The following is a 25,861-nucleotide window of genomic DNA, read 5'->3' on the forward strand; positions in this document are numbered from 1 at the left end:
AGATCATCACTCCTCATGATTAGCCTGGTCCACCCCAGGTAGCCTTCAAAAAGGAAAAGGAAATAACAAAAAAACCCAAACCAAATCCAGCACCAATGGCCTGAAGGGAGTCAGTCCTGTTTCAGTCACTAATTTGTTTCTTACACAGAAGCCAAGTAACCCTGTGATAAAATCAGTTTCATTCTTGGAGTAGGGAGTTTATTGTGCCAATCAAAATAAGGTGTGTTTTATGCTGTGTTTTTGTCTCGGAGGCTCTGCTGGGAGCAGTGTGTTTTTTGGCACTTCTATGGGCTAATTTCAGTGTGACTTTAGGGCTGTAATAGGTTTCAGTGTGAGGTCTTCAGTATTCATCTCTTGCAAAAATTAGATTATTTAATAACAAGCCCATGAATTTTAGGAGCTTAAGTTTAGGCTCTCTTTCAGAAATTGTATCTCAGTTTAGCATTAAGCAAATCTTTGGACAGTCTTGGACTTGTGAAAAATGAGTTTAGTATTGAAGATGAATGGGGGGTTATTATATGCTGCTCCAACCTTTCCTCCATCAGGTTTCTGTAAGAAATGAAGAGGGAAGTGGCAAAAGGGAGGCTGTACTCTGTAAACAGCATCTGTATCTTCCCTGTCCCAGTCCTCAAGGCTGGAGAAGGGTGATTTCATAGACTGTTAGCTGGCTCAGGTAACTCAGTTAGCACAGTTGTTAGTCAGGCAGATTCAGGGATAACAAAATAACTTTCTAAGTAATCAGAAGACACTGACAGGTCTAGAAATAATCTGGAAAGTCCTAAAGGCAGATTTTTTTTCTGTAGTGGTTTTTCATACTTCCATTGTATACTGTGTTGAGTATTTTTTTGTAACAAAAGCACCTAGTGAAAGTCTGAGGTGGTTCAGATAATACTCATGATACAACAATTTCTAAATCTTCTGAGGAGCCATATTAAGTAAATTATGAGCTCTGGCTATTTTTAAGGGTACCAATGTATCTTTTTTTTTTTTCTTTAATAAACCTTGTCAACCAGGCTCTAAGTAGTTTCAGCTGTCTGTGGAATAAACCGGATTTCATCAGACCTGATTAAGTTGGGAGATAAACCAAGCTTAAAAGTTTATTATTATTATTGCTTCATGCAAACACCTTTCTTTGACTGTATATTTATAGGACACACTAAGTGTGTCAATACTTGTTCATTGTGGGTATTGCATGAGCAGAAAGGAGTATTACACATTACTTCTATATTTGTATGCACAGAAGGTGGAGATTTTTGTAAATTTGTAAAATAGCCCTGAGTTCTATTCCTTATGAAGTTCAGCAGGAATACCTACCTTTGGTTACAAACATGTGCCAATAGTGCTCCTTAGGTGTATGTGGGGTTTTTTTAAGTGAAAGTTAATTTTTGGCAAATGTGGTTTACAGTTACCCTCCCAGAGCAGCTGAACTACACTAAGAATTGGGGAATCTGCATTCATGTACCTGCCTTTCTACTGAAATTCTCTTTCACTGCTTGAGAATTTCAGTTTAGGGATAGACCACTGCACTTTTCCAGTGAACCAGGTCAGTGTAAAACCCTGTCAGATGATGGCATATGGGGAAGCTCATGCAGAGGGGGAGGATGCTTGTTCTGAGCCAAATATAGGGAGTTTGAGGGTTCCTAACAGATCTCAGTTACTGGTGTTGAGGCCTGCAAATATCAAGGGCTTGGTGGTTGTAGACAGATTCTTGCACTAAACAAAACAGTTAAGAAATAGAACAGTGTTTTCTTATTTTTTTTGCATGGGTCTGATGGTTCATTCAGCAGAAACTGGAGTACTTGTCTCAAGTGTCCACTTCACATTCGCTTTCATCAGAAAAGGTGCTCCAGTCACTCCTCTAATCAGCAGCAGCGGCAGCAGCACTCTCTGAGTACCAGGAGGAAAACGTGCCTGGACCACGAAAGAGCAAGAGAGCAGCACCACATTCTCTGCTCTGCTAGCTGGAAACCCCTGCTTGGTCTGCTGCAGTGAAATGTGAGCTCTCCCATGGGTGAGGGAGCATTCCCTCCTGGAGCTGCCCCAGCCTGTGGGAATATGTGCAAAGGGTGAAAACAGAGAGTTTGGATTTAGGGTGTGTATTGGTGCTTGCCTGTGTGCTGGCCTCTCCCCAGACTGGGTGCAATCCTGTGTGCCCAAGCTGTTGAAGGCCCATCCTCACTGTGAGATAAAACCAGGCAGACAGATTGCTCTTATGATGTTGCTGCCTGTCACTGAAAACCTCGTGTCAGCCTCACTGAGAATGGTTCTGCAGCTTTTCTTAAGGGTTTTTCCTCCTCTTGGTTCCTATAGTTAAAATACATGAGCTCTGGCTCTTAGCATCTGTAGTGATAGAGAAGTGCCTAAAGGATATTGCAATGTGTTTGACCCCCTGATTTTGAGCATGATCACCACTTGAGGTGGAAGTTATGTAGTTCATGCAATCTTGCATCATATTAATTTCTTTTTGAAGAACTGTTTAGAATTGTGCTGGGTGTGGATATCATGCAGAGACAGAATAGGACTTAATAATTTTGTTAGCCCAAGGAATGGGAAAAGTAAAGTGTTCATCTTAAAGGTAAACCAGAGAAGGTGTAAGAGACAACTGGGTGATGAAAATGAGTAGCTGGTAAAGGAGGGATAGATGAAATAAGAGGACTGAAGAACTTACATCTTCAGTCATTTTTCCACCCTTCTGCAAATATCAGGCTTGTGTTGCTTTTATTGCTTTCCAACAGTGCTGTTGGAGGATTAGCCTTTCAGCTTTGGTCCTTTTTCTTCTTAATTTTCTTTAAATTTGATCAATTTTCAGCTGGTAGTTGTTCCTGCCTTTAAGTCTGTGGAATGCCTAAGGTTTTGCAATACAGTAGTGTCAGGGCTATCTATGGCTCAGTAAAGTATTTAGGAGTGCTCTTCAAGATAACCCTCAGTTTCTCACACTGCTTAATTTGGTTTTTAGCCTGCAGTTGTTATGAATATCTTTCTGGTATTTTTCAATTTGAATCTCTTTGGCACTGATTCTTTCCACCCTTGCTCCCCCTTTCCTTCCTTCATCATTCATTTATTCATGTTGTTTTCTCTTTTATATTTTCATTTCCAGTCAGGCATGCATTCTAAAGTTACTTTACTTCTGGAATAAGAAATCTCATTATGCTTATGGGATATTATCCTGTTTCAATTCACTTATATATAACTTGTCCTAGGCTTGCATAATGTCTAATATCATGGCATAAGATTATTTCTTTCAGTGTTTAGATTGTCTGGTGTAAGGCTCCATCTAGTCTCAAGTCCTTATTCAATAAAATACCAGTAAAGTACTGTATTTTCTCCATGACCATCTGCTTTTGCTGTAGCACACCAGAAGCAGACAGTTTTGTGGTACACAATGATGTAGAACAGTAGCTGGAAAACACTCCTGGATATACTCTACTGCTTCCTGCACCAGAATTTCAAGCTCTGCTGCGTCCTCAGAAGGATGATAATTTGATGTGCTCAGATTTGGGATCCTCTGAGGCCTGAAACAATATTTGTTCTTCCATACCTCAGATATGATTTTTGTAGGGTAATAACGTTGACCTGTAACACTGAATTAGTTGGGGAAAATGCAGCTTCAGCTCTGACACTGGTGGGGAAAAAAAGTTTATTTGTAAGCAGAATCATTCTTGTTGCACATCGTGCAGCAGAGCTTGTGCAGCCCTCGCTGCCTCCCCTGGTGTGCCCAGAGGCAGGGTGGGCCAGTGTGGGAGGAAGCCAGTGTGGTTTTTTACAGTGGGAAAGCTGGGAGGATTGGAATTCCAGTTTCCTAATTGGAAACGTAGGCTGTGGGTTTTTCCTGTGGAATTCCATGGAAGTATGACACGATCTTGGCTGGTGGCTTTTCTAGCACTGTAGGTATAGTGGGCCAATGCTGGTGGTGCCAAGGAGCTGTTAGGAACAGAGCCAAAGCTGGAGACGGACACCTGACATACCTTGGGGTAACTGCAGGAAAGTCCCTCTTTCATAGAGGAAAGACAAACCTGGGCCATATATTGGCACCATGGATCTGACTGACTATAGTTTTGGTTTTTGAAGAATTAGTCTGCCTTTTTAAACATATGCCAGGATGTTCAGTAGGCAGTTTTAAGACTGGAGGTGTAACTTGCACCACAAGGCTGTTGAAGGGGATACTCACCTGGCTGATGCCCATCATTGCGCTAGGCTGCCTTGTTCTTTTAACCACTTGAAAGGCATGAATAAAAAGAGAGATAATTACTATATTGGCAAAGTTTTCTTTTGTACTGTTCAGAAAGTTGCACTCTGTGTGATCATGATGTAAAAAATGTATAGGTTACCAAGAACAAAAACCCCAAAACACCAAGAAACCAGTATTCAAGGAAATGCTCAGCTGTTATGTCTAACTCTTCTGAACGCAATGCCTACCACAAAAACTAATTGCTGAGCCCAAGGAAGGATAGGATTTCATGATCTGAAAACTGATAGGTATTGGGACCAAGGCTGTGGGATAAACTAATATTTGCTTAGAAAATTTGGATCAACTGGAGAACTTTCAAGTTCTGAAAGACAGTTTCTAAAATAAAATTTTTATGAGTCCTTTACAGTTCACTAAGCAGAACTCATGTCTGTTGGGATTATATTGCCAGAGATGAGCTTGCTTGTATTAAGTTATTTAAAATGCTCAGAATTGGTTTGCTTTAAGATGTCAAAAAAGGCTATTTTCCTCTGTGCTAGAAGGAAGTAGGGAAAAACTATTTTGTCTTTTTAGAAGCATAGAATCCCAGAATATGCTGAGTTGGAAGTAGCATTTTCCAATCTCTACAGTGGCTTTCAAGATGTTGTCTTGGTTCTCTGAAGTTTATAGTTAATATCTGTGTCCTAGGAATTCTCAGTCTCTGTGAAAGCAAAGAATTTCAAAAGCACACGTCTAATGCTAAGGTGCACCTAAAATACACTTCTGAATATTGCTGCATTTATGTTTTACCCAAATGTACAGGGTGTTACAGGGCTCACATTTCTTGATGGCTGATAGCAAAACACAGAGGAAAAAAGGAGAGAGACCTATTGAACAGACTACCCTCAGCTCAGCAAGGCACTTGAATAAGTTGCTAGGTGGAAAGAATGTGAATGCTCTCAGGGCTTCAAGACAATTAGTTTAGTGGCTGAAGTTGTACATGGAGTTCATCAGTTTGGAGATAGCTCTAATGTTGCTACTATGGAAAAGTTTAAGTTTTTAACACAGCAACATAAGTGTCTACTTGCAATGGTTCCTCTTTTCAGTGAGGTTACCAAATATTGCCCTTCTCTGTGAAAGTTATCGTAGTAATCTGTTATTTTTTAGTACAGTGTCTTTTTGGACTGGCTCTGCTGTATAGCCAGGATTCATTCCACTGCTTTCAACCTTAGCAAAATGGTCTCCATAGTTCCGTATAAAATGTCGGTTATTACTTTTGAAACCAGAAAGGTTTAGCAATATTCCAGATTTCCACCTTGCCTCACATTTTGGCCTTCATTCTGAATATGTAGTCGCTACATTTTTAACAATATATATTACATTTCATTTTCCAAGCAATGCTTTATTAGATAAAGTCAGATAGAAGGAATAGCTTCACATTTGTCATAAGTGACTTGCACATTCAGTCAAACACTGTGTGATATTAAGTAATTTAAATCTCCAGTGTATGAACTGTAAATTAACATCAAAGGCCTCACTTAACATCCATTACTCTGTTTAAACAGTCATGCAGAATTACTAGTGGACAGTAATTTCTTCTTGAATACAAATATGTAATTTGTTCTAATGTTGTTGTAACTCTCTTGAGCTGTGTGTCATGAAAAGAGTATCTTAAAATAGGGAAATGGTGAGTGTTATGGACAACTGAGACTCTTATTGCTATTTAGCAGAAGCTTCAGGTTTGCTTGCAGCTCATACTACTAATTTTCCTAAAGGCCAGTGATACTTTGGTTGCTGAGCATGGTCCCAGATGATAAATACCCTTCCTGCTGGGAGCACTGATTCAGCCACTTTGCTAGTCTTAGCATAAAAATCTAACCTGTGAAGATGTGAAGTATGACTTGTCTGTCATAAGGGATGACTTTCTTTACCAAGTAAAGTAGCCCTTTAAGGCATCATGGTAGAACACTGAAAAGTATTTGCTGCTGTCTTTTTTTATAAACAGAGAATTTCAGACCCCAGAGCTCTCCATTTATCACATTATACAAATGTGAGAAACCTGGACATAAGCACAATAAATAAATCAGTAACCCCCTGTACAGTATGCTGTAGGATGCATTTCAGAGTAGAATGTAAGAGCAAAACTGTTGAAGAGCTTGTCATTTCCAGTTCATGTAGCAGCTGTGAAAAACAGCTTTGCATCTTCATAATACTATAGCACTTTATTTCCAGTATAATCTAAGGACTGGAATTCATGCTTCCCAAGAAGCTTAGTAAGCCTGATGACATGCCCTCAGTTCTTCCAATGACTGAAACCAGAAACTGGCTACTGAAGTCAGGATGGTGTTAGCACCTATTCCAATAGGTTCCTGCTGTGTTGCCACATATTCCTCACTCCAGTGTCTCCATGCCTGCTTCTCCTTCCTCTGTTCCCTGCTGTCTCCCAGTCTCGGCCACAAAACCTTCCCTCCTTAACCATTCTCCATCCCTTCTTGCAACCTGCTGCACATCTTTTCCCAGCCCATGCAGCGAAACAAAGCAAAGCATGGCATTGGAAATTCAATAGTTCTTCTAAGAATTTATTATCATGCCTGAATATTGTTTGTTTTAAATCATGTGGGGATTAAGGTCCTTTGAAGTTCCTTGGTTAGAGTTTAGGACAAAATAAAATGCCAGTTTTTTTCTGGTCTTTCGTAACAGCACATTCAACTCCATTGTGTTCAAATTTATGCTTAAAATGGCTGTTCTAGAGTCACATATAGCCAGAAATTAATTACACTGGAAAAGAATGACTAAAACTTGATTATATTTGTATTTTAGGTTTTATTTGTGGTAAAATTAAGACCTATTCATCTTTAGGACTATTAATAGGGACAATTTGATTTTTATTCTTCTAGATCCAAATTTCTTTTTGCCCATTGTCTTTGTATACTCAGAATGATCTTCCTTAAAAACTCCTGATATTTTGACTTTCTCAGTAGAAATGTGATCATGCATAGTTAGTTGAAACTTCTGCAGTGAGAAAAGGCACGTGCTCTAACAACAGAAGCATGGCTCTATTCCTTGTTTTGCACTGCCTAGCTGCTATATGCCAAAGCTGATCTATACTAATCTTGATAGTATATGGCAGCCAGCTGTATGTATGGCTGAGCACTTGGTTATCCATTCACTGTGCTTATGCAGAACAACAAACACTTTGATACTTCTCTCTTGTTTTTTTTTTTCTTCTTCTTTTCATATCTAACCAGCGCCTCATTTCAAGTGTGACATTGAGTGCCCATCATAAGCAGAGAGACAAATTTATCCTTTGAGCAGGCAGTCTGAAGATATAACTGTTTTGCAGATATATTTGATTAGAAACAACTCTTCTTAAACAGTAAAAAAAAGAAACATTTGAGTTCTTAAATCGAGCTATAAGTTTAGAATGATCTTTCAAAACAAGAAAACCTTTCTCCCCATTTAAGCTTTGCATGTTGCCAAGCTGTAATGACAAATGTCTTGTGGAATAACTGCTGTTTTTAAATAGCAGTTGTGCCCATTCAGTGCGGCCATGAAGGGTGTTTGTTGCTGATTTCATACACTTCAATGTCTCCCACTGTCAGTGTTCAGTTTGTGGCAGCCTAGTGAAACCCTCTGTGGACCAGGCTGTAAGGTGCATTTAGAAAGAAAATGCTTGGCTGGATGTCAGGAAAAGTCTATACTGTGAGCATGAAGGAGCTTTTTCTATCAAGGCTTAGGTGCTGCAATGCATATTTTAAGCATTTTCAGATCACATGCTCCTTGGACAAGGAATCTTCTGCTTCTTCCTTATAAATGTAATAGCTACTGAGTAGTTATGTATGGATCTTGTCGGGACCAGCAGTAGAAAAGAGCGGTCATCATGTGAACATGAATGTTAGGAAGCTATTTCTCTCCTTTCCAACTTACTGAAGACTCTAAGCAATATTCAAAGGCCTGTATACATGTGAGGGGCACAGTACAGTCAAGTGCCAAGACAAAACATGACTGTAATGGATTTACAGTGGGCTGGTACTGCCCTATACTATTATACTAAAAACTGCTACAATCATAAAACCTGCATATGGTTGTAGATATATGGATATGATAGCAAACTCCTTTTCTGTGAGGAGCAGGAATTTAGTTGCTGAAATCTAAATTTTCTTTGATTTTTGTGCTTAGTACACTTTTCCTGACCTCTTGTTCACATAACAGGATCTTTTGTTCCTTTGTTTTAGTCATCTTTTTTGTAATTAACGTTACACTGCTCATGCCAACAAATTCTTCTGGGGTTGACACGCAGTGTGTTGAAGCTGGAGTTTGTACCCTCCCAATCCTAGGTCTCCTTCCTGAATATCTTCCCTGCCTGTAGCCTGGATGGAGCCTGTGTTGTCCTGTGCTGGCACTGGTATGTGAGCAGATGGTTCATAGTTTTCAGTCAATTCATCATTACTGATGATATAATCTGTGTCGCCATCCTTCAGTTGATCCTGTATTCAAACAAAGAAAAAGATCTGTGGAAGAGAGACTCTTGAGGGGGATTTTTGTTACAGCTTAAATGAACAACAACTCTGATGCAATTTTGCTTTCATTTTATTTCATTACTTGCTTTATTTCTCAGGTGTTCATTTACCATCTTGTTGATTAAAGCAAATAGTTGCTTACCCTGTTTTGCTCTCAAGCAGTGCTGAGAAACATAACCTACCCTTCATATGTTTTAGATCATTTTGGTGCTTAAATATTGCTGATGGGTAGCCAATACTTTCAGCACCTGGATGAATTCTTTGGAATATGTCACTCATATTTGAAGCTCATAGAATTAAGTGGCTGTTCGTGAAAATGCACCTTGTTGTCTTCTTCACAAGTGAAGAAACTGTATAATTCTTAGCATCACAAGTCAAAAGTTTTAGAAAAGGGACTGTACTGAAGAGTCAGTGGTAGGTTTTGGCTAACACCTTGAACACAATTAACCAAGCTGGGTACTTACCCCATATGCACTGGGGCTGGTCAGAAGCCTGGCAACAGGGTTGCACCATTCAGGTAACGTTGATGTGAGAGGTGGCCCAGTGTGGGTTAAGAGAGGCTTTAGATATCTGTGAGGTTTGTTAAAGGATATTTGCCATAGAGATACTGGTATTAACATGCTGCTCTATTACACTTTGAAATTTCATTTTAAAGCACAAGAAAATAATCTAACTGTATAGAAATATAGAAAATACTATCTCTTACCCACCCTTCCATTACTGCATACATTCACTGTTATCAGTCTTGTCTAATGTTTTTCAGTAAGAGGAAAAAAACAACGTCAAAAAAAACCCCAAAAAACCAAACCAAACTATTTGATGCTCAAAACCTGTCTTGAAAGGGTATCAGAATGGCTGAAGGGAACGGCATAGGATACATAATGCAGCAGGAGCTGAAACACAGGAAGTGTATGCTAGATTGTCTCCTGTTCAAATTGCATAAGAAATCACACTTGGAGCAAGGCATAGAAGAGTAAACAGGACAATTTAAGATGCCATTCTATCAGCTAATTTATATAAGAACAGTAGTGAACATTTTCTTAAACACATATTCAGCCTTTTGGAAAATCAATGCATTTCTTCAACAGACAAAGTGTATTTCATCAAATATTAAGTTCCTTTATCACTGGGAGTGTATGTAAGTTGTTCTCTGTAATACTTTATCTTCAGCATTCAGTGCCTTTCTTTTACACTTCCTACATCAATGGTTCTTTATACAAAATTATGTAAGTTAGGAACGGGCTTTATGCTGTTGTCTCATATCTGTCTTTCCAATCTTTTAATCCAGAAGTGCTTTATTGAGATAAAAGAAAAACCTGCTCATCTTGAGCAACTACATCATCTGCGTATCTGTCAATAACAGCTCTCCCAGGAGTCCTTCAAGTTGACTTATCTTCTCTGCTACTTTTACTCGCAAAGTAATTTTCAGTGTTCTTTGGGAAGCAGATCTGTCAGCTATTTTTGCTGCTAGGGAAAATTTACTTTACTGATTTGTCATCCCACTTTCTCTCCCCTGCTCCTTTCTCTTGCTTTCTTGCTTGTGCCATCATGCCCAATCTTTCTCCCTACCTCCTTAAAGAAGAAAGGAACAAATGTAACAATGAGTAGTGGTTCAAGTTCTGCAGCAATATTGTAGAAATACTGAGGAAGGAACACTGAGTCTTGAGCCTATCCACACCAGTGCCTCCTTTTCTTTCATTGTTGGCTCTTTATGGTATCACTGCTTTACACACAAAGTACAAATTCTTTATCCTGAAGAAATATAAAATATGCTTCTTATTACAGCTGGTGGTGGGGTCAGTAGCTCTGACCCAGGAAGAGGTGACCGGTCCGGAGAGATGGTCCCGAAAGGGATCGCCTTCCCGAGGCCCAGTGTCTTCCTTCTCAGCTGCTGGCAGAGGGGCCCTTGCAGAGGCTGTCAGCTCTTTAGTGATTCTCAGCTCGTGATTCCAGCTCAGCTCTGCAGGGCATCCTCCAGGCCAAAACCAGACCAGAGAGAGACGAGAGGCCCGTGTGGCTGGTTCCGCACAGAGGTAGCTTTATTGTTGGTCCCCTCCGGTGAAGGGGAAAGCCAGGGACGAGCTCTCTCCCCCACAGAGCAAGGGGGCTTCCTTTTATAGGGATACAGGGGATCAGTGGGGGACCAATGGGTTACAGAGGGTCTGGGACGGACCAATGGGTTACAGAGGGTCTGGGACGGACCAATGGGTTACAGAGGGTCTGGGACAGACCAATGGGTTACAGAAAGATCTGCATAGTGTCTTACAAAGGATTGTGGGTCCACCTTTCCTCGCCATGACCCAAGAAGTGGTTTCCTTTCCAGGGAGTCCTGCTGGGTGATTGCAAAATCTCTTGACTCAGCAGAGATCCCTCCAGGGCAAGGGCTGGGCATATCCCACAGCTTCTGATCTCAGTGAAAAATTGAAAGGCTGAATAACTTGCTCTGTCCTGTATACTACAGACATGGAAATTGTTCTATAGTGGTGTTTTAGTGTGTGCTTTTTGTATTTATTTTTAAAAGTTAAGCTGCATCTGTCAGATTGGGTGGCTTCTTCATCCAAGGTCATGTACTGAGTTAGTGTGAACAATTAGTTGAGTCTACTTCAGAAAAGATGGTGACATCATAATATAAATTCTTTTCAGAACCCTGATCAAGGTGAGAATCTCATGACATCAAATTGTATAGGGCAAGTCTAGATTTGTCTCATTTCTGTTGGAGTAAAATCAAGCCAAACAATCTTTTTTGTTCTATTCCCAATTTTATCTGAAACCTCCAAACTGCCAGGCTGGTAAGAGCTATTATTAAAAAGCAAAGTATGAAAGCCATTAATTAAGAGTTGCTCTGTTTTCAGCACTTCAGAAAAACCTAATTAAAAGGCCAAAAATGGAAGTACAAGCCTAATTCTAGGTTTTTAATCTTTGGAAATATTTGCTTTGTTATTACAAACAACTTGAATTGTTTGAACTGAGTTGTCAGACTGAGCATGAAAAATACAGGCTTGTAATGGAAGTTGTATTTGATTAGACTGAGTTCTGTCTGCTCTGTTCTTTCATTCTCTTCCAGAATAAGTAATTGAAGATGAGTATTACCCTACCTTTATTAATCTGAGGATGTCTGAGCTAGACCTTACTTGTAAGCAGACTTATAACTTCCTAATGAGCTTTTACCCCACTCTGTAAAATTGAGTCCTGTTTTTACCTGTGCTTGCACAGAGCCTTGACCACACAGAGTAGCAGGGACTGCGTGCTGAAGCAGAAAATCTACCCAGCCACCACAGTAATATTCAGTCCTCTAAGCCACTGCTACTTTTAGCATAAACTCCTGTCTGGTGTGTTTAACTGGCTGGTGTTTATGTATGTGGATATTCTGAAGTTGAGCAATTACTTCATTTTGCAACAGGTTCTCTAAATCCCCTTCCTTTTGCATTTGCTCTGACACATTCATTGTATATTGTCCGTGCTTCTGCTCTGAAGCCTCTTGAGATGCAGTTTAAAGTGAATGCAATTTTCTTATGCTTGTTGTGATGATTCTGTAATAAATTATTTATCTTTGTTCCTTATTTAACTAGTTATTATTCAGCCCACTCAAGGAACTTAAATTGCACTGGCCTATTTTTCATTGTTTTAATAACCTATGCCATAAATGTTTCCTCTTTATTGTTGACACAGTTGCTTTATAGTATTACAGACATAATCACCTCGTTTAGGGCAGCATAAAAGAGGAAGAAAAATTCATGTGCAGTGCTGGCATTTCAAAAGAATATCAGATGTGGGTCTACAGCATTTTAAGGCTGGCAAGAAGTCTTATCACACTCCAGTTGCTCTGGTTGCATCTCCAGGGAGATGTAATTTAAATAGTGTAATAGAAAAAGGTAGATTTTGCAGTAAGGCTGCTTTAAAAATTGGAAGGAACTAAGTGCAAATCTCTTGGCATAACTTGGAAATTACAGTTGGACTGAATTCATGCCTGCCCAATTCAGGGATAGGGAGAAGATAGGGAAACACTGCTTTGCACCTCAGCCCTCCGTGAGCAGAACAGCCCACCTGCACGTCTCTGCCATATAATGGCCTGTGTTAGAGAACATTATTAATATTGTAAAGGTGGCAACATCCAGTTGGGAAACTGGATTAAGGATGCCAGTATAGGCATGCGTATAGAATTTTAATCCATACACAGTGCTGGGATATTACTGTGCCCTGCTTTTATAATCAAATACCCATTTTCCCATTGAGCTCCAGGCTTCCACTTTCAGTTCACATGCCCAGAGATTTTTATCCTGGTTTACCTGACTGCTGTTTGACTGTTCCCTTGCCCAGACAGTTTCAGTCTTTCCAGGCACAGTTCCTCTCCCCGTCTCACTGACACCAGGCTCAATATCTAAATGTGTTTTCCTGTTCCTGGTTCAGCTTCTGTCTATTCTGAGTTTGACTGATATGATGTCCTGTTTGCTCTAAGTGCAGTGTATTTAAAAATAATCTCACGAAGATTTATCAGGAATCAAACCATGGAATTGTGATTTTTTTTTTTTTTTTTTTTAACATTGCCTGAAACAATCTCTTATGGAAATCTTCCTCCTATATAGCTCCTTCTTCACAAAGATACGGGTAACCTGAAAGAGCATTTTCAAGTGAGAAGTCTCAGGTAAATTTAAGGAGAAACACTGCTGCCATTGCAGCCATATTGCAGAATGTTTGTGTTTTCCATTAGACAGAAAAAATCTCAGATGTAAAAAAGTTTTGACTTTATATTAGAATGAAAAATCAGAAGTTAAAAACTTGTGACCATACTTTGTTAAATTGATATGTTCTGTCAAATTTTGAGGATATTAGCAAAAATCACTATCTTTTTGATAAAATAGCATTAGCATGTTCAAATAGGGAAAGATATTCTGGCAGAAATGTTGAGGCTGTTTTGACTTGGACTTAAGAGGTTCACTTTCCTTTTGTTGGAGGAGCAGAATCCTAGTCCAACTGTGGCTCTGCTATGAAAAATATAGTAAGAGTGAAATAGCAACAAAAAAATCCAAACTCAAGCACCCCACCCAGCTCCTCAACAAAGCAGATGATGTGGTCCCAGGTGGAAATACATATGGCAGCTCTATAAAGCCCTGTATTTGGCCCCAAAGGTGGTTTGCCTTTGCTTCATCACCTAAAGGGGGCTCTGTTACTGGAGGCAATCCCATCCTCCTCAAAGGCAAATATGCTCACACTGTACTTACTATTAAAAAGCCCCAAAGTACAGGAATTCTTGAGATACTTATCAAAATTACATAGAGCAATTTTTCCAGAGCGTATTTTCTTGTATCAAACTGCTACAAATGCACTTTTGTTACATATGTCATTTGATATTCCACTGCTAGGTGCTATATTTCTGCAGGTATGAGTATCTAGAAGTTAATATCACCACTCCCAATATCCATCTGTTGGGGTCCCTCCCCCGCGCCATGTAGCCCTGAGGGGAGGCACGGGGTTTCCCTGCCCCTGCTCAGCCTCGTTCCCCATGGGTTGGTTTGTGTTCCCCTGCGCGGGCAAAGCAGCTCGGGCCCCGACTGTAAGAGTCCCTCGGCAGAGCCCGGCCATGCGGCTGGGGAAATAAACATCTCTGAAACATCTAGCAAGAATCCGTCCGTATCTATTTGTTTCTTTTCCACGGGACTCCTGGTTTGATATAGGCGTGTTGCAGTATCCCCGCTGCAACATCCATCCTTTGTGCAATGTTTCTGAGATTTCTTGAGATTCGCAGCCTTTTGTTCTAGTGCCTTTTTTGTGAATATTTTGGAGTCTCAATTTGTAGATTACTTACGAGTTTTAAAATTACTTTTTGTTGTGTTTATGAAGAAATATACTTAAGAAAGGTACGAAAGCAAAGATGTCACTTCTATTTTTTCAATCTATTTTCTGCAATAAGGAGAATTCACGTTTTGCTCTTTGTTAGAGTTTAGTTTGTGTGTCTTATTTTTTTAAAGGATGATTTGGTATAAGTTCCGTGTTAGCCTAAAGAGTAAACACTTCCAGTTTGGTAGTGTTTGAGTGGGAGCAGGCAAACCATGGAACTTTTCTCTGGCTGGGTTGTGCGCGTGGCTGACTCCTGCTAACAGCTGACTGAGATTATTTGGGGGCTATAGAGCACAGCTTGTGTGCATGACTGAGCTGGGGAGGCACAGAGACATCGCCAGCTCTAAAGTGCACGTACAGAAGATTAAAGTGACCCAAAGAAGGAGAGATGTTTTAGAGAGAGCTCTCCTCCTGGCTCTTGCAAGAGAGGATACTGTACATGTTCTCATGTACCATGGAATTTTTAAAGGATGGGTATTGACTGGTTGAAAAATTGGGCAACGGTTATGTCAGATTTAACTGTTGTAATAACAGATGTGTGTTTGAAAAGCCCGTGAGATCTATGGTGATTTAACATGTAAAGATAAGTTAATCTGCACTGTGGAGAAAGCTGAGGAGGAATCACTAAATCTGGTATAAATTATACTTTAATTTTAACTTATAGCTGTTACTAGCAAATTCTGCTCTAGTTCTTTGTGACTTTTTAAAATCTTTCCAAGCAGAGGTTTAAAAAATTTTAAAAAGTCCTGCTACTGTTGTAACTTAAAATACTTAACAATTGAGGATAAAAGGAATAATACTGTAGCTCTGCAAAATCAAATCATCAGGTCTCTTTTTTTCTGAGATTCATTCTTTCTCTCTTTGTCTTTCTCGTGTTTGAAAGAAGGGAGCATAATGAAAATCAGTATTAATAAAATTTGGTTCAATATGTTTTTATAGGAAAGTCTGTCTGAATTAAATTCCAGACCCAGATGTAACATCAGACCCTAAGAATTAACTCTGGCTTTTTTGCAGAATATGGCTAAAAATTTGCTGCTTTCAACTTTGAAACTGGAAGCATTGCAGAGATGTGGGCAAAATGGAGGAAGTTAGTGGAACTGATCTTAGTCACATCTTTTTATATATAAGTAGCTGCAGACTGAGAAGTGGCTTGTTCTCTTATATGTGCTAAGTAAAATGTCTGGGGTATTTGCAGACCAGAGTTTTAGTTGAGAGCTCCCTGAGGCAGAACAGAAAATCAAGACATCTTACTCAAGTTATTTGAAGTCTATTATATCCTGATTATAACACCTCCAAGTAAGTAAAAGTCAGAGACCTAAATGGAAACCTGCTTATGTAATTGATGAGTGCTAATGCAGCTACTCTTGAAAATAGAAGGATAGAGCATGCAAAGGATGGAAGAATACTCATATAAGATTCAAAAAGAATGTATGAAGAGACAAATTAACATTACCAAGAAGTTTGGAAGATGCAGACTATGTGAGGCAGAAAAAGAGTAGAAGAAAAACCTTCCCTGCCATCAGTTGTATAGTAACAAGAAAATGACACTTCATCTGCCAAAAAAACACTAACTGCCCCTCAAAACAGCCTCCCAACCCTCCCCAAACAAAACAACCACTACCACCACCAAAATCAAAACCCCAAACAAATGAAAAACACCAAAAAACTTACAACCAACTCAACAGCGCCACCAGAGATGCATAAGCCTGCTACACACACAATGAAGAGGCAAGACTGTTGCACTAATCCCATCAGGGTTGATGCCACGCATGTGACTTTTCTGAAAAATGTGTGTGATTTTAAGTTGACATCACTGGTATCCCCTATCTTCAGACATCTTATAGCAGGATATCTGGCAGGCATCTAACCTGCCAGTCTTACTTTTTCATCAGTAAAGAGAAATGGCCAAACCCAAGACCATTAACTCCAGCACTGCAGGATAAGACTAATTGGAATGAATTGAGATTAGAATGAGTTTCTTTCCCTTTATTGACAGTAAATGAGTCTAAACAACTAAATTAGACTTAGATGACTAATAATTAAGTACCTAAAACTTGGTGAAATGAATCTCACTTCAGAACATGAGAATATAGAGTTCCTAAGGCAAAATATAATAAATAAAACACAATGTCCTCTATACCAAGGAAACTAGGAGTGTATGAAAGGCATCATATTTATAATTAGGAAATACTACATTAAATAAATATAGAAGAAAAAGAAAGAGAAAAACCATATAAATTTCTGTGTAATAGATATGGCACCAAATCCAGCAAAAACTTCAAAACTGTTAAGTTTGTGAAAACCTGAGTGAACTTGAGATTCATAAGAAGAAATTTGACCTCAAAAGACTTAAAAAGATTTCCTGGCATGTTTTAAGGCATAGAAATTTCTCAGGATGTTGCAAACCTGCTCTACCTGTGGCTTGGCAATAGGGTTTCTTTTCCTGCAGAGACGGAACTTTGGCATATTGGTACATTTAACATGATTACAGAACTGGAGATACCATTGGTATGAGTAAGCTAAATTATTGCATTAGAAAGGACGAACATGCCTGTGACCTGGCTGTGCATAGACCCTCAAAGCCTTAGAAGGTCTTTGTTGCCAGCTGCCTCAGGTGAGATCACTTTGAAGCTCTTCACTTGAAGTGCAGCTTTTGTATAAAACACTTGAACCCTGGTGCTGGCAGAGGGACCTAATTTAGAAGCACAGGCAAGTTAGCAGGGGTTTCTGCACTCTGTGTGGAAGATTGTTTCAGGAGATTGTCCTTGGCATCACCATCTGGCAGAAAAGTATTCCAGAAAACAGATGTGTGAAGAATGAGTACTGGCAGCGGTTGCACCCCTTGCTAATGACAGTTTAATACCAGTGGCACCACAGTTCTAATCATTTGCAGGATGCAGGGAGAATAAACCTTAAAAATGCAGTGAAGTATAAGTACAAACTGTTTTTGATCAAGTGAATTACTTCAATATCACAGAGGAGGAGAAAGAAGGTCTGATTCAAATGAAGTGAAGGCTTTCAGAAATCTTTCATCAATAAATTATATCAGGTACAATGAATCTGCACCAAGGCAGCTCCAGAAGATAGCAATGGTTGTAGTGTCTTGACCCTGTAACAGGAGAACTTCAGGACCAGGAGGGTGGTGGAAATAGATGATGACAAGAGAGTAATGTGAACAAGAGTTTCCAAACAAATGGGCATCATTCTGCTCAAACTAAAATACTGCAGTGAAAGCAAGGTAAGAAAATGGCCTCTAGAACTTTGTGAGCAACAGCTGGAGTAATAGTCTTTCTATGGGCCTCTGGTGATGCAGATAGAGAGCTAAAGCCAATGCACCAAAAATTAGGTTCAAATAGAAAAATAATTATTTGGCATTTTTTTCAGCAAGTCAGATGAGATATTTAATGAAATACATGGGATATAGCAGCACAATAATAGTTATGAGTTCACAGATCTGTGGAGACGGTTTTTGAGAACTCTCCAGCTTCTACATTGCCAAGAGTCAAAGGATGCTCTCACAGTTTTAAAGGTACAACTTAAAAGGAAAATATGATCCCTTATGAGAAAAAATCCTGTAAAGAACTTCTTTTCTTGCAGAATTTAGTAGAAGGATGAGCTACAAACATGGAAGAAGGCTTGGAGGAACAATGTCTCTTTTATGCTGATGCTTGCTTGTTTTTGTAAAGATACTAAAAAAACCAGAAACAAAAGTGATAATTTACTATGTCTTTTAGAAATGACAATCTGTATAAAGACAATAGAGTCTCTCTTTCTTTATCAGAAGACTGTGGGATAAAGCATAAAAAAGGAGATTGGTGTCATGTCAGAAGGGAACAGTAGCTCCAAGGAAAATAAAAATTCCGAAAAATTTTTGAGGACTGTTTGATACAGTAGTGAGGATAGACTGGAGTGCTATTCTCTTGGCCCAGTATGAGTGTACAAACAGAACTTGTAATCAGGGATGTGTCTGTCCCTGTAGACTGTAAAAGCAGGATACCAACACAACCCGTGTTAGGTGAAACCCTTGAGCAAGGCTGGCAGAAACTGTGTAACGTACAGTGTAGTCACAGAAATGCAGCATTGCTTTTTTGTGCAATTGTGAGAAACCATGTTCATTCCACATATGGAAGTAGATTCAAAAGCTGTGTGGCAAGATCAGGACATGGTTTAGCATTTTGCAGAAGTGTATTTTACTCAGCAGCATGTTGTACTTCTGGGCGGATTGGTAATGAGTAAGAGGTGCTGGGACTGGCTTAAAATAAGCAGTATTTACATCTCCCCGTGCTGAGCTGAGCTGGACAACCTTTGTAAAGTCATGCTAATACAAAGCCTGTTTAGTTTAATATATCCTCTGAAAACCTCTACTTCTGTGAGCAGATTGATCCAAAGAATGTGTTCAGATTCTCCAGCAGCTTTTCTTCAATGTGTAACCCATGTTATAGACACAATTAGTGAGCTGGATGAAGTTGGCAGTCTCTAATAGGTTTGTGAAGAAAGCACATTAAGAAGTGGAGGGCTCAGTGTTGAGAATGTGAACACACATTGCCTAGGAATAGGTTCTGCTGTAATCTGAAGAAAGCAGCCTTCTGACAAGCCAGATCTTTGCTGTTGTAAGAATATTTTAATACAGAGAGAGACCAGCTAGAAAACCCTCACAAAATAATGCTCCCTAAGAGGAATGCAAATTCTAGTGCAAAGAACAATTGAGCATAATTAATTATGGCACATACCTAAGAAAAAACCAGATTACTGAACATGGAAAGAAATGTGAGATATTTATCCAAATATTAGTTTAAAATTCTGAATAGGTAAACCAGAATACTTTGTTGATGAACAGTGGCAGATTAAAATAACAGAACAGAGGATGCATATTAAGAGATCAAACTGCCTTTTGATCAGCAGAGCAGCTTATCAAACATAAATCAGAAATAGGAAAAGCAAACGCTAGATCTCCAGCCAGGATGGCTCACCTCCCTGCTCCTGTCACTGCACTAATCTGGAGCAGGACAACTGTCTTGGCATGAGAGGCTTTCCTGGGAGCCTATGAATGCTGGCAAGCTGTGAGTGGGGACAGTGAGCTGTGATGGGCAAATCTGGAGAGACATGGGGCAGGACGTGGGTGGGAGCAAGACGGATTTTTTGCAAGTGTGACAAGTGACTTCTGTGCTTGGCATCTTTCCGCTCTGTTTATTGCCAGTACGCTGCCCACATGCACCGGTGCTGCCCCCGACACAGACAGTGATAGAGGTGGGGAAACATACAGTGCAGCATGAATGAGCATGAGGTTTTCTCATTCTGTGTTTTCTCAGAGATAGAGAGATCACTTACTGGGGTTTCAGTCATGGGCTGCTCATAATACAAAAGCAAGCAGTATTGTGCATGAGCAGGTGTAGCTCTATGAACATGATTTGCTTAAGAAACACATTTATTGAGATCACTGTTTTTCTTTCTCTTTCCCATCTCTGACAACTCCTGTGCTAAACTCCTAATCCAGATCTGATACCAAAACAGCTTGCCACTCAGATTTCACTCTAGTCACCTTTTTTTTTTTTTTTTTTTTTTTTTTTTGAGGTTATAGTCAAGTTATTAAGTTATTGGTTTGGTGCTGGATTGGATGATGACAACATTTAGATAACTCTACCTGTTGATCTCTTTTTCCCATGAGAGAGCATAAGCAGGAATTTGGTCACTTGAAGACACTTGACACCTTGGAGTTCTTACAGAATTTTGTTGTTTGTAGACAGGATCTGTTTTGAGCAGTGCAGCACATTTACATAGCTCTGCAGTCTGCTGTGGAAGGGAAGTGAAGCATGATCTTTTCTTCTCTGGGGCTTCAGCTTTCAGGATTTATGTTAGCTGCCTTGTTCGCTTTCGTTTCCCAAAAAGCTTATGGCTAGGACCTGTCAGATACCAAAATGACTTCTAAGCCTGTGAGAGGAGCATGGATAGCCTGGTTTTATACATAACTGATTTTCTGCAAGGGTGTGGCCAGAGGTAACTCAGTAACAACCCAAGCACTCCAAGGCAGGGAACAGAAGATCAAGCGAAGAACTGAAATCTTATTGGGACCAAGCGGAGGAGCTTTGAGCAGCTCCAGCTCTGACACGCCTCCAGCTTTCTATATGAGCTAAAGCAGTGGATGAGACTCGCTGTGTGTGAACTGCAAAAGTCCTGTGAGGGGATAGTAAGTGAAAATCCATATACAGTATGCATTGATTTGTGCTTCAAACTGAGGTTGTGTCAGTTCTATGTGGTCTAAGGGCTGAATTGTTCATGGGGAGCTGTAATAAGTGCTTGTCCAGAGCTTCACTATTAAGACTCCCAGGCAAGGCATTCCTTGGCATATCCACCAGTGGCTGAGGTCATGGAGTCCTCCAAGCTCCTGCCAAGATGAGGTGCAGCACTGCCAGAGACACCTGACTTAGCAAGGCTTTCCACTGCTCTGGTACGGCCCACTACACCTGCATTTGTCTTCTTAATTAATAATCCAAATTGGAGGTCACTTATTATGTATTAGGAGAATGATAACTCCTAATAATTTTTAAAATCAAAATCCATGATGGGACCATAAAAAAAAAAGGCAAAAATTCCCAAACGTACCACCCCTCTCCGCCCCAAACCAGAAACTTCAGCCTCCCAAAAAACCTGTAGAAAGTGTGGAAACTTAAAACACATTGCTAAACTCACTGGGTATCTTAGCAGTGGCAGTCTTATTTTTGAGTACTTAATGATTTTTATGTAACACTGCAGTATAGAAATTGCTGGTATCAAGGTACATCCTTAAAAGATGTAGAGCTTGCAGTACTGTCCCAGGAAATGAGCTGCCTGGAAAGTTCAAGTCAAATTCTTAAAACAAAACAAAAAGAAAACAAAAAGGGGGAAGAGCAAAGGCTCAAATTGAGTCAAGGTTCTAAAAGGATAATATTTTTGCTACGAGTTAGAAGAAATTTGTAGTAATCAAGATATAGAGTAGACAAACAAAAGATAAGTTAATGTTTAGTAGATGCCTAAGCTAGGGTTAAGTGATATATTATTTGCCATTATATTTTGTTTTAAGTTTTGTTTGTAGGAGGAAACAGAATAAATGAACTGTCATTAAAACAAATTGAAACTAATTGAAACCAATAGAACTAAGAACAGCACCTGGGTTTCCTAATAATTAATCAAATGTAGGAGATCTTGGGTGGTGCCAAGAGGTCATGAAGGCCTGCCAACAGCAAGAAGGTAAAAAGGTCACTGTGAGGAAGACATTCCTGACTTCATCTTTCAGGACCACTGACCCAATTCGAGACCACAGACCCAATTCAAGAGAGAAACTGCACATGTGTGAAAGACTAATGATCTCATTTTAATATGACGTGGGGGATGGGAGGTGCTGGGGTCATACATATGTAGAAGATGTAAAACTTTGTGTAATAAATAGAGATTGAAGAACCTTGTACTTTGCTGGCATGTCTTTAGGAGGCTACTCCCATGCTGCCCACCGGTGCCTGAATAAACGTACCACTTTCTAACTTTAATTAGTGTGAGGGTCTTTTGTCCGTGAATATTGGGATTTAACAAATCAAGTGTTTTGTTTTGTCAAAATTGGAAATTGCTACTATGTCTCACTAGAAATTATTTAAATTTTCAAGAAATTAAATTAATGCAGGCAATAAACTAAATCTGTGGTAAAAGATGCAAGATGTTTTAACAGTGACTAATCAGTGGTAAATGCTCTTAAGGGAAGTAATGAAATCTTCATAGTTGGTGTTTTCTGATTAGGAATGGATACCTTCTTGACACCTGGTGTTCTTTAGTATGGACAAATTTCTGAAATCAATACAGACAAACATTAAGTGTCTCTGACAGCCAGGAGTTCAGACTTGATAATGTAAGAGACTATGGCAGTCTAAAATTTAGGCTTTATTAATTTAATTAGTTAACATCTTTAGAAGCTCTTTGTCACTAGGAAGGTCATAGAAGTACTTGTTCAAGCTAAATCCCTCTGCAAAATTAGTTGAATTACTATCTGAGGAAATATTAAATCTTCAAATTATTTTTTTGGTGTTCCTAGTTGTCCTGGGTTATGTCTGTGCGACTACACTTGCTAAACCATATCTAGTTACTTAGCTCTGCTTCATTTATCTTGCTAGCATTCTATAGGAGCACATCATCTAAGCTCCTCTTTGTTCTCCAGCAGTGGAATAAGTACTTCATTGTCTTTGTGTGTGAACCTGTAGTTCTTCAATGAGTGTTACAATACTGTATTTGCTTTGTACTCAGTTATAATTATTAGCTTGAAGTTTGTCAACAAAGCAATGCTTAACTCATTTAGCATATTGAGAAAACTTGTGCAATGTATTTAGATTTGAAGTATTTTTTTGTTGTTGTTGTTAAACGCCTATCTCTAATATAAGAATACAATTACAGTAGTGGATTATTCTCTCTTATTCTGGGAAAAAAAAAATCTCCAAATTGCATTGCAGATCTTGTGGCAATTGACACCAGTTCAAAGATTCCTCTATTTTTGCCAAACTGTTGTTAAGATGCTGTAGTGAGGTGCATAGGGAAAGCACTATCCCAGCCAGAACATGATTATTGATAAACAGCTTTCAGAGGCTCAAATGTTTATTTTATTGTAGGTGTTGCACAAAATAGGTGTCCCTGGCAATAGATACCTTCAGTACTGTCACAGAGGCTGACTTAAAGCTCAGTTTAAGTAGACTCAATCTCCATGAACATCATCATGATGAATGTTTCACTGGTGAACAGCAGTAAAATTACCAGGTAGAGGCAGTATCTACAGTAAGTAGTTTTGTGTGTGGCCATATATTGCCCTGGATAGCTGAGACCATCCCCTTTCCATGCTGTGTCTTTCTTCACTCCTGTGCTATCCAGTTGCTGTCCTAGTGTTTTACACAGTCTCTACTTCTTCTGGACAAGGACTGCTTTTTCTTTCTTTCTGCCTGGCCAGTGGTGCCACTCTCTCTGCTCCCCCAGGAGCCAGAGCAAACCTGAGTGTGATCAGCTGTGGATGTCTGGACCTAGGAAAACAGCAGTGAAGGAGGGGGCTGTGCTGGGGCAGGGTGTTCCCAGTGCCTCTGCCTGTGAGAATTTCTCTCCCAGGGGCGGATGCTCATCTTCTGCGGAGTTAAGTGAACTCCAACACAGAGATACTGGGTATGGTCTCCAGAAATCTGTTCAGCCTTTTGTCAGGAAGGTTTAATAGTGTGGCAGTAACTGGTATCTAGTGTATGAGCAATCATTTGTGGGTGTCAGTGTCACAAAATATTTAAATGAGGTTGCCTCTCCTTAGTTGTACTTCCTCAGTCCACAGAAATACCCTGAAGGGTCAATTTCCCTTCATTCATTTGGATCATTAGCATTGCCAAGATCTAGAAAAGTGATGGACACCATTACTAAAAGTATGTATTTTTCACTCTGTAGCTAATTGTTTTCCAGAGGACCACTGGAGCAGCTCCCTCCGCTATTTTTGGCATATACACCTCTAGATAGTAGACAAGAGCTCTCTTGTCTACGGTCTAGAGGTGTATATGCCAAATAATTTAGGAAGTCTGGCCCTTCCAAATCATTATTTTATGTATCTGTGCATGATGGTGGGTGTTATTCCAGATTCTTTCATAGTAGTTCTTGATCCAACCCCAGGAAAGCTCTGTTTGATCAGTGAGGGATTTGAACTAAATTTCTGCAAGACATTAAATTAACATTTTATTATAGAAATATCTTTGATTTCTCAGTTGAAAATATTTCTGGGTTTAGATGCCTGACACTTCAATGAAAAGTCAGAATTTTTCCAAGGGCTTTTTTATTCAGTTGAAAGCTGATTTTTCAGTTGAAAAAATTTGACCATCACATTAAAGAAAAACACAGCTTTGTCTTACTTAGGACAGTAGTCAAGGACAGAAGTTTGTAAGTATTTTGGATTTAGGATGGCTATGTATGTCTGACCTCAGTACTAAACAAAGTCTTTGAACCACTTTTGATGGAAAACGGTAATTCAAGGACATGGAGTTACATGGAAAATTGGATAAAACGCAATGTGTTTTAAACAAAAGCCAATTGTGACAGATTAGACCAGTATCTGTCTTTGATAAGATAACTGTTTGGCTAGCCAAGGTTGAAGTAGCAAATCAAATATATATATGTAGTTTTCAGTAACGCACATAAGGTACGTTACCTCACGGGACATTATTATTTGAGAGAGACAAAGGGGAATAGTATGCATTTGAAGACAGATAAGAAATTAATTTCCTGTTCAGCCAGCTTAGAAAGGGCATTTAGGAAGGGAAGAGAGGCTGTATGGGGTGTGCCTTAGGCACAAGTCATGGGAACAGAGAACTTTGAATTTGGTGGCGTTGCATGGCTGTCCTTTGCTGTGTTTGTGAATATCAGTTACTATAAAATACATTATGCCCTCTCTGTATCGTTCCCTCCTTGGTTTTCTTATTTCTAGTTGTTTCTCTCAGTTTCATGCTGATTGTCACTTACAGTAAAGCACTCTGACATATGAGAGGTGCCTGAGATGTGCATGTTTCCTCTCCTGTCACTCTGGGGCATGAGGCATTGTCCTGTGAACCTTCTCAGGTGAGCAAACTGAAAGGAGCCTGTGACATATGAAGTGAAAGGAATTTAAGACGCAGAAAGGTTTAATAGCAGAGCACTCTTTTGACCTCACAGTTTTGACAAAGAAACTCTTAAAACATCATATTGAGAGGCAAGCAAAAGACTTTTTATCCTGAAAGAAAAGATGACAGCAGATTATCTTTTCTGGCTGCAGTAACATTGTCTGGAAGGTTAAATCAGGCTTCTATGTTTGTGTAAAGATGAGATGGAACTTGGAACAGACCTAGTTTTGAGATTCTGTGTGTCAGGTAGTTTTACTTGCCTGCATCTCAGTTCTGTCACTGAGGAAACTGAGAGAACTCATTCAATCTTTGGCCATAACCAGCTGAGCTACATTCACTTCAAGTTCTGTTTCTAGCATCAGCAATGTACAGAAAATACTCTGCAATATCCTTGAGGAATTGAGACTAGCAGATCCCAGCTCCCAGGCAGTATCTGTGCCTCTGCTGTACCAAGTAATTCTAGTTTACTCAATATTGCACTGTCCATACCTGCAGGGTTTGACTTTCAGTTAAGGAACAGGTGATCCCTCTGTGTATGTGTGCATGATATCATCGTGGGGTGGCCTAGCAAAGGGCAGAAAATTCAAATACACAATACCAGTACTAATACTATTTGGATTTTCCTATTGGCAATGTAATGCTACCTAAAAGCTATTTGAACTCATATAAACACTTCTATTTTAAATGTTTTTTCAGTAGCCAAAGGATGACTG

At 39.5% G+C, this 25,861-nt stretch overlaps 1 protein-coding gene across 2 annotated transcripts in view; it reads right to left on the reverse strand.

The window, feature by feature from the left end:
• Nucleotides 1-5,566: 5,566 nt before the first annotated feature.
• Nucleotides 5,567-25,861, reverse strand: part of SLC9A9 (solute carrier family 9 member A9) — a 181,325-nt gene continuing 161,030 nt past the window's right edge. For both annotated transcript variants that reach the window (XM_069024609.1, XM_069024608.1), the window contains 2 exons: nucleotides 9,150-9,255; nucleotides 5,567-8,652 (listed from right to left, as the gene is read on the reverse strand). In XM_069024609.1, the coding sequence (XP_068880710.1) occupies nucleotides 8,431-8,652; nucleotides 9,150-9,255 (328 nt within the window). In that variant the 3' untranslated portion in view covers nucleotides 5,567-8,430. The remainder of the gene's footprint in view (nucleotides 8,653-9,149; nucleotides 9,256-25,861) is intronic.

The sequence above is a fragment of the Aphelocoma coerulescens genome, chromosome 9 (genome assembly GCF_041296385.1).
Source record: "Aphelocoma coerulescens isolate FSJ_1873_10779 chromosome 9, UR_Acoe_1.0, whole genome shotgun sequence".
NCBI lineage: Eukaryota > Metazoa > Chordata > Aves > Passeriformes > Corvidae > Aphelocoma > Aphelocoma coerulescens.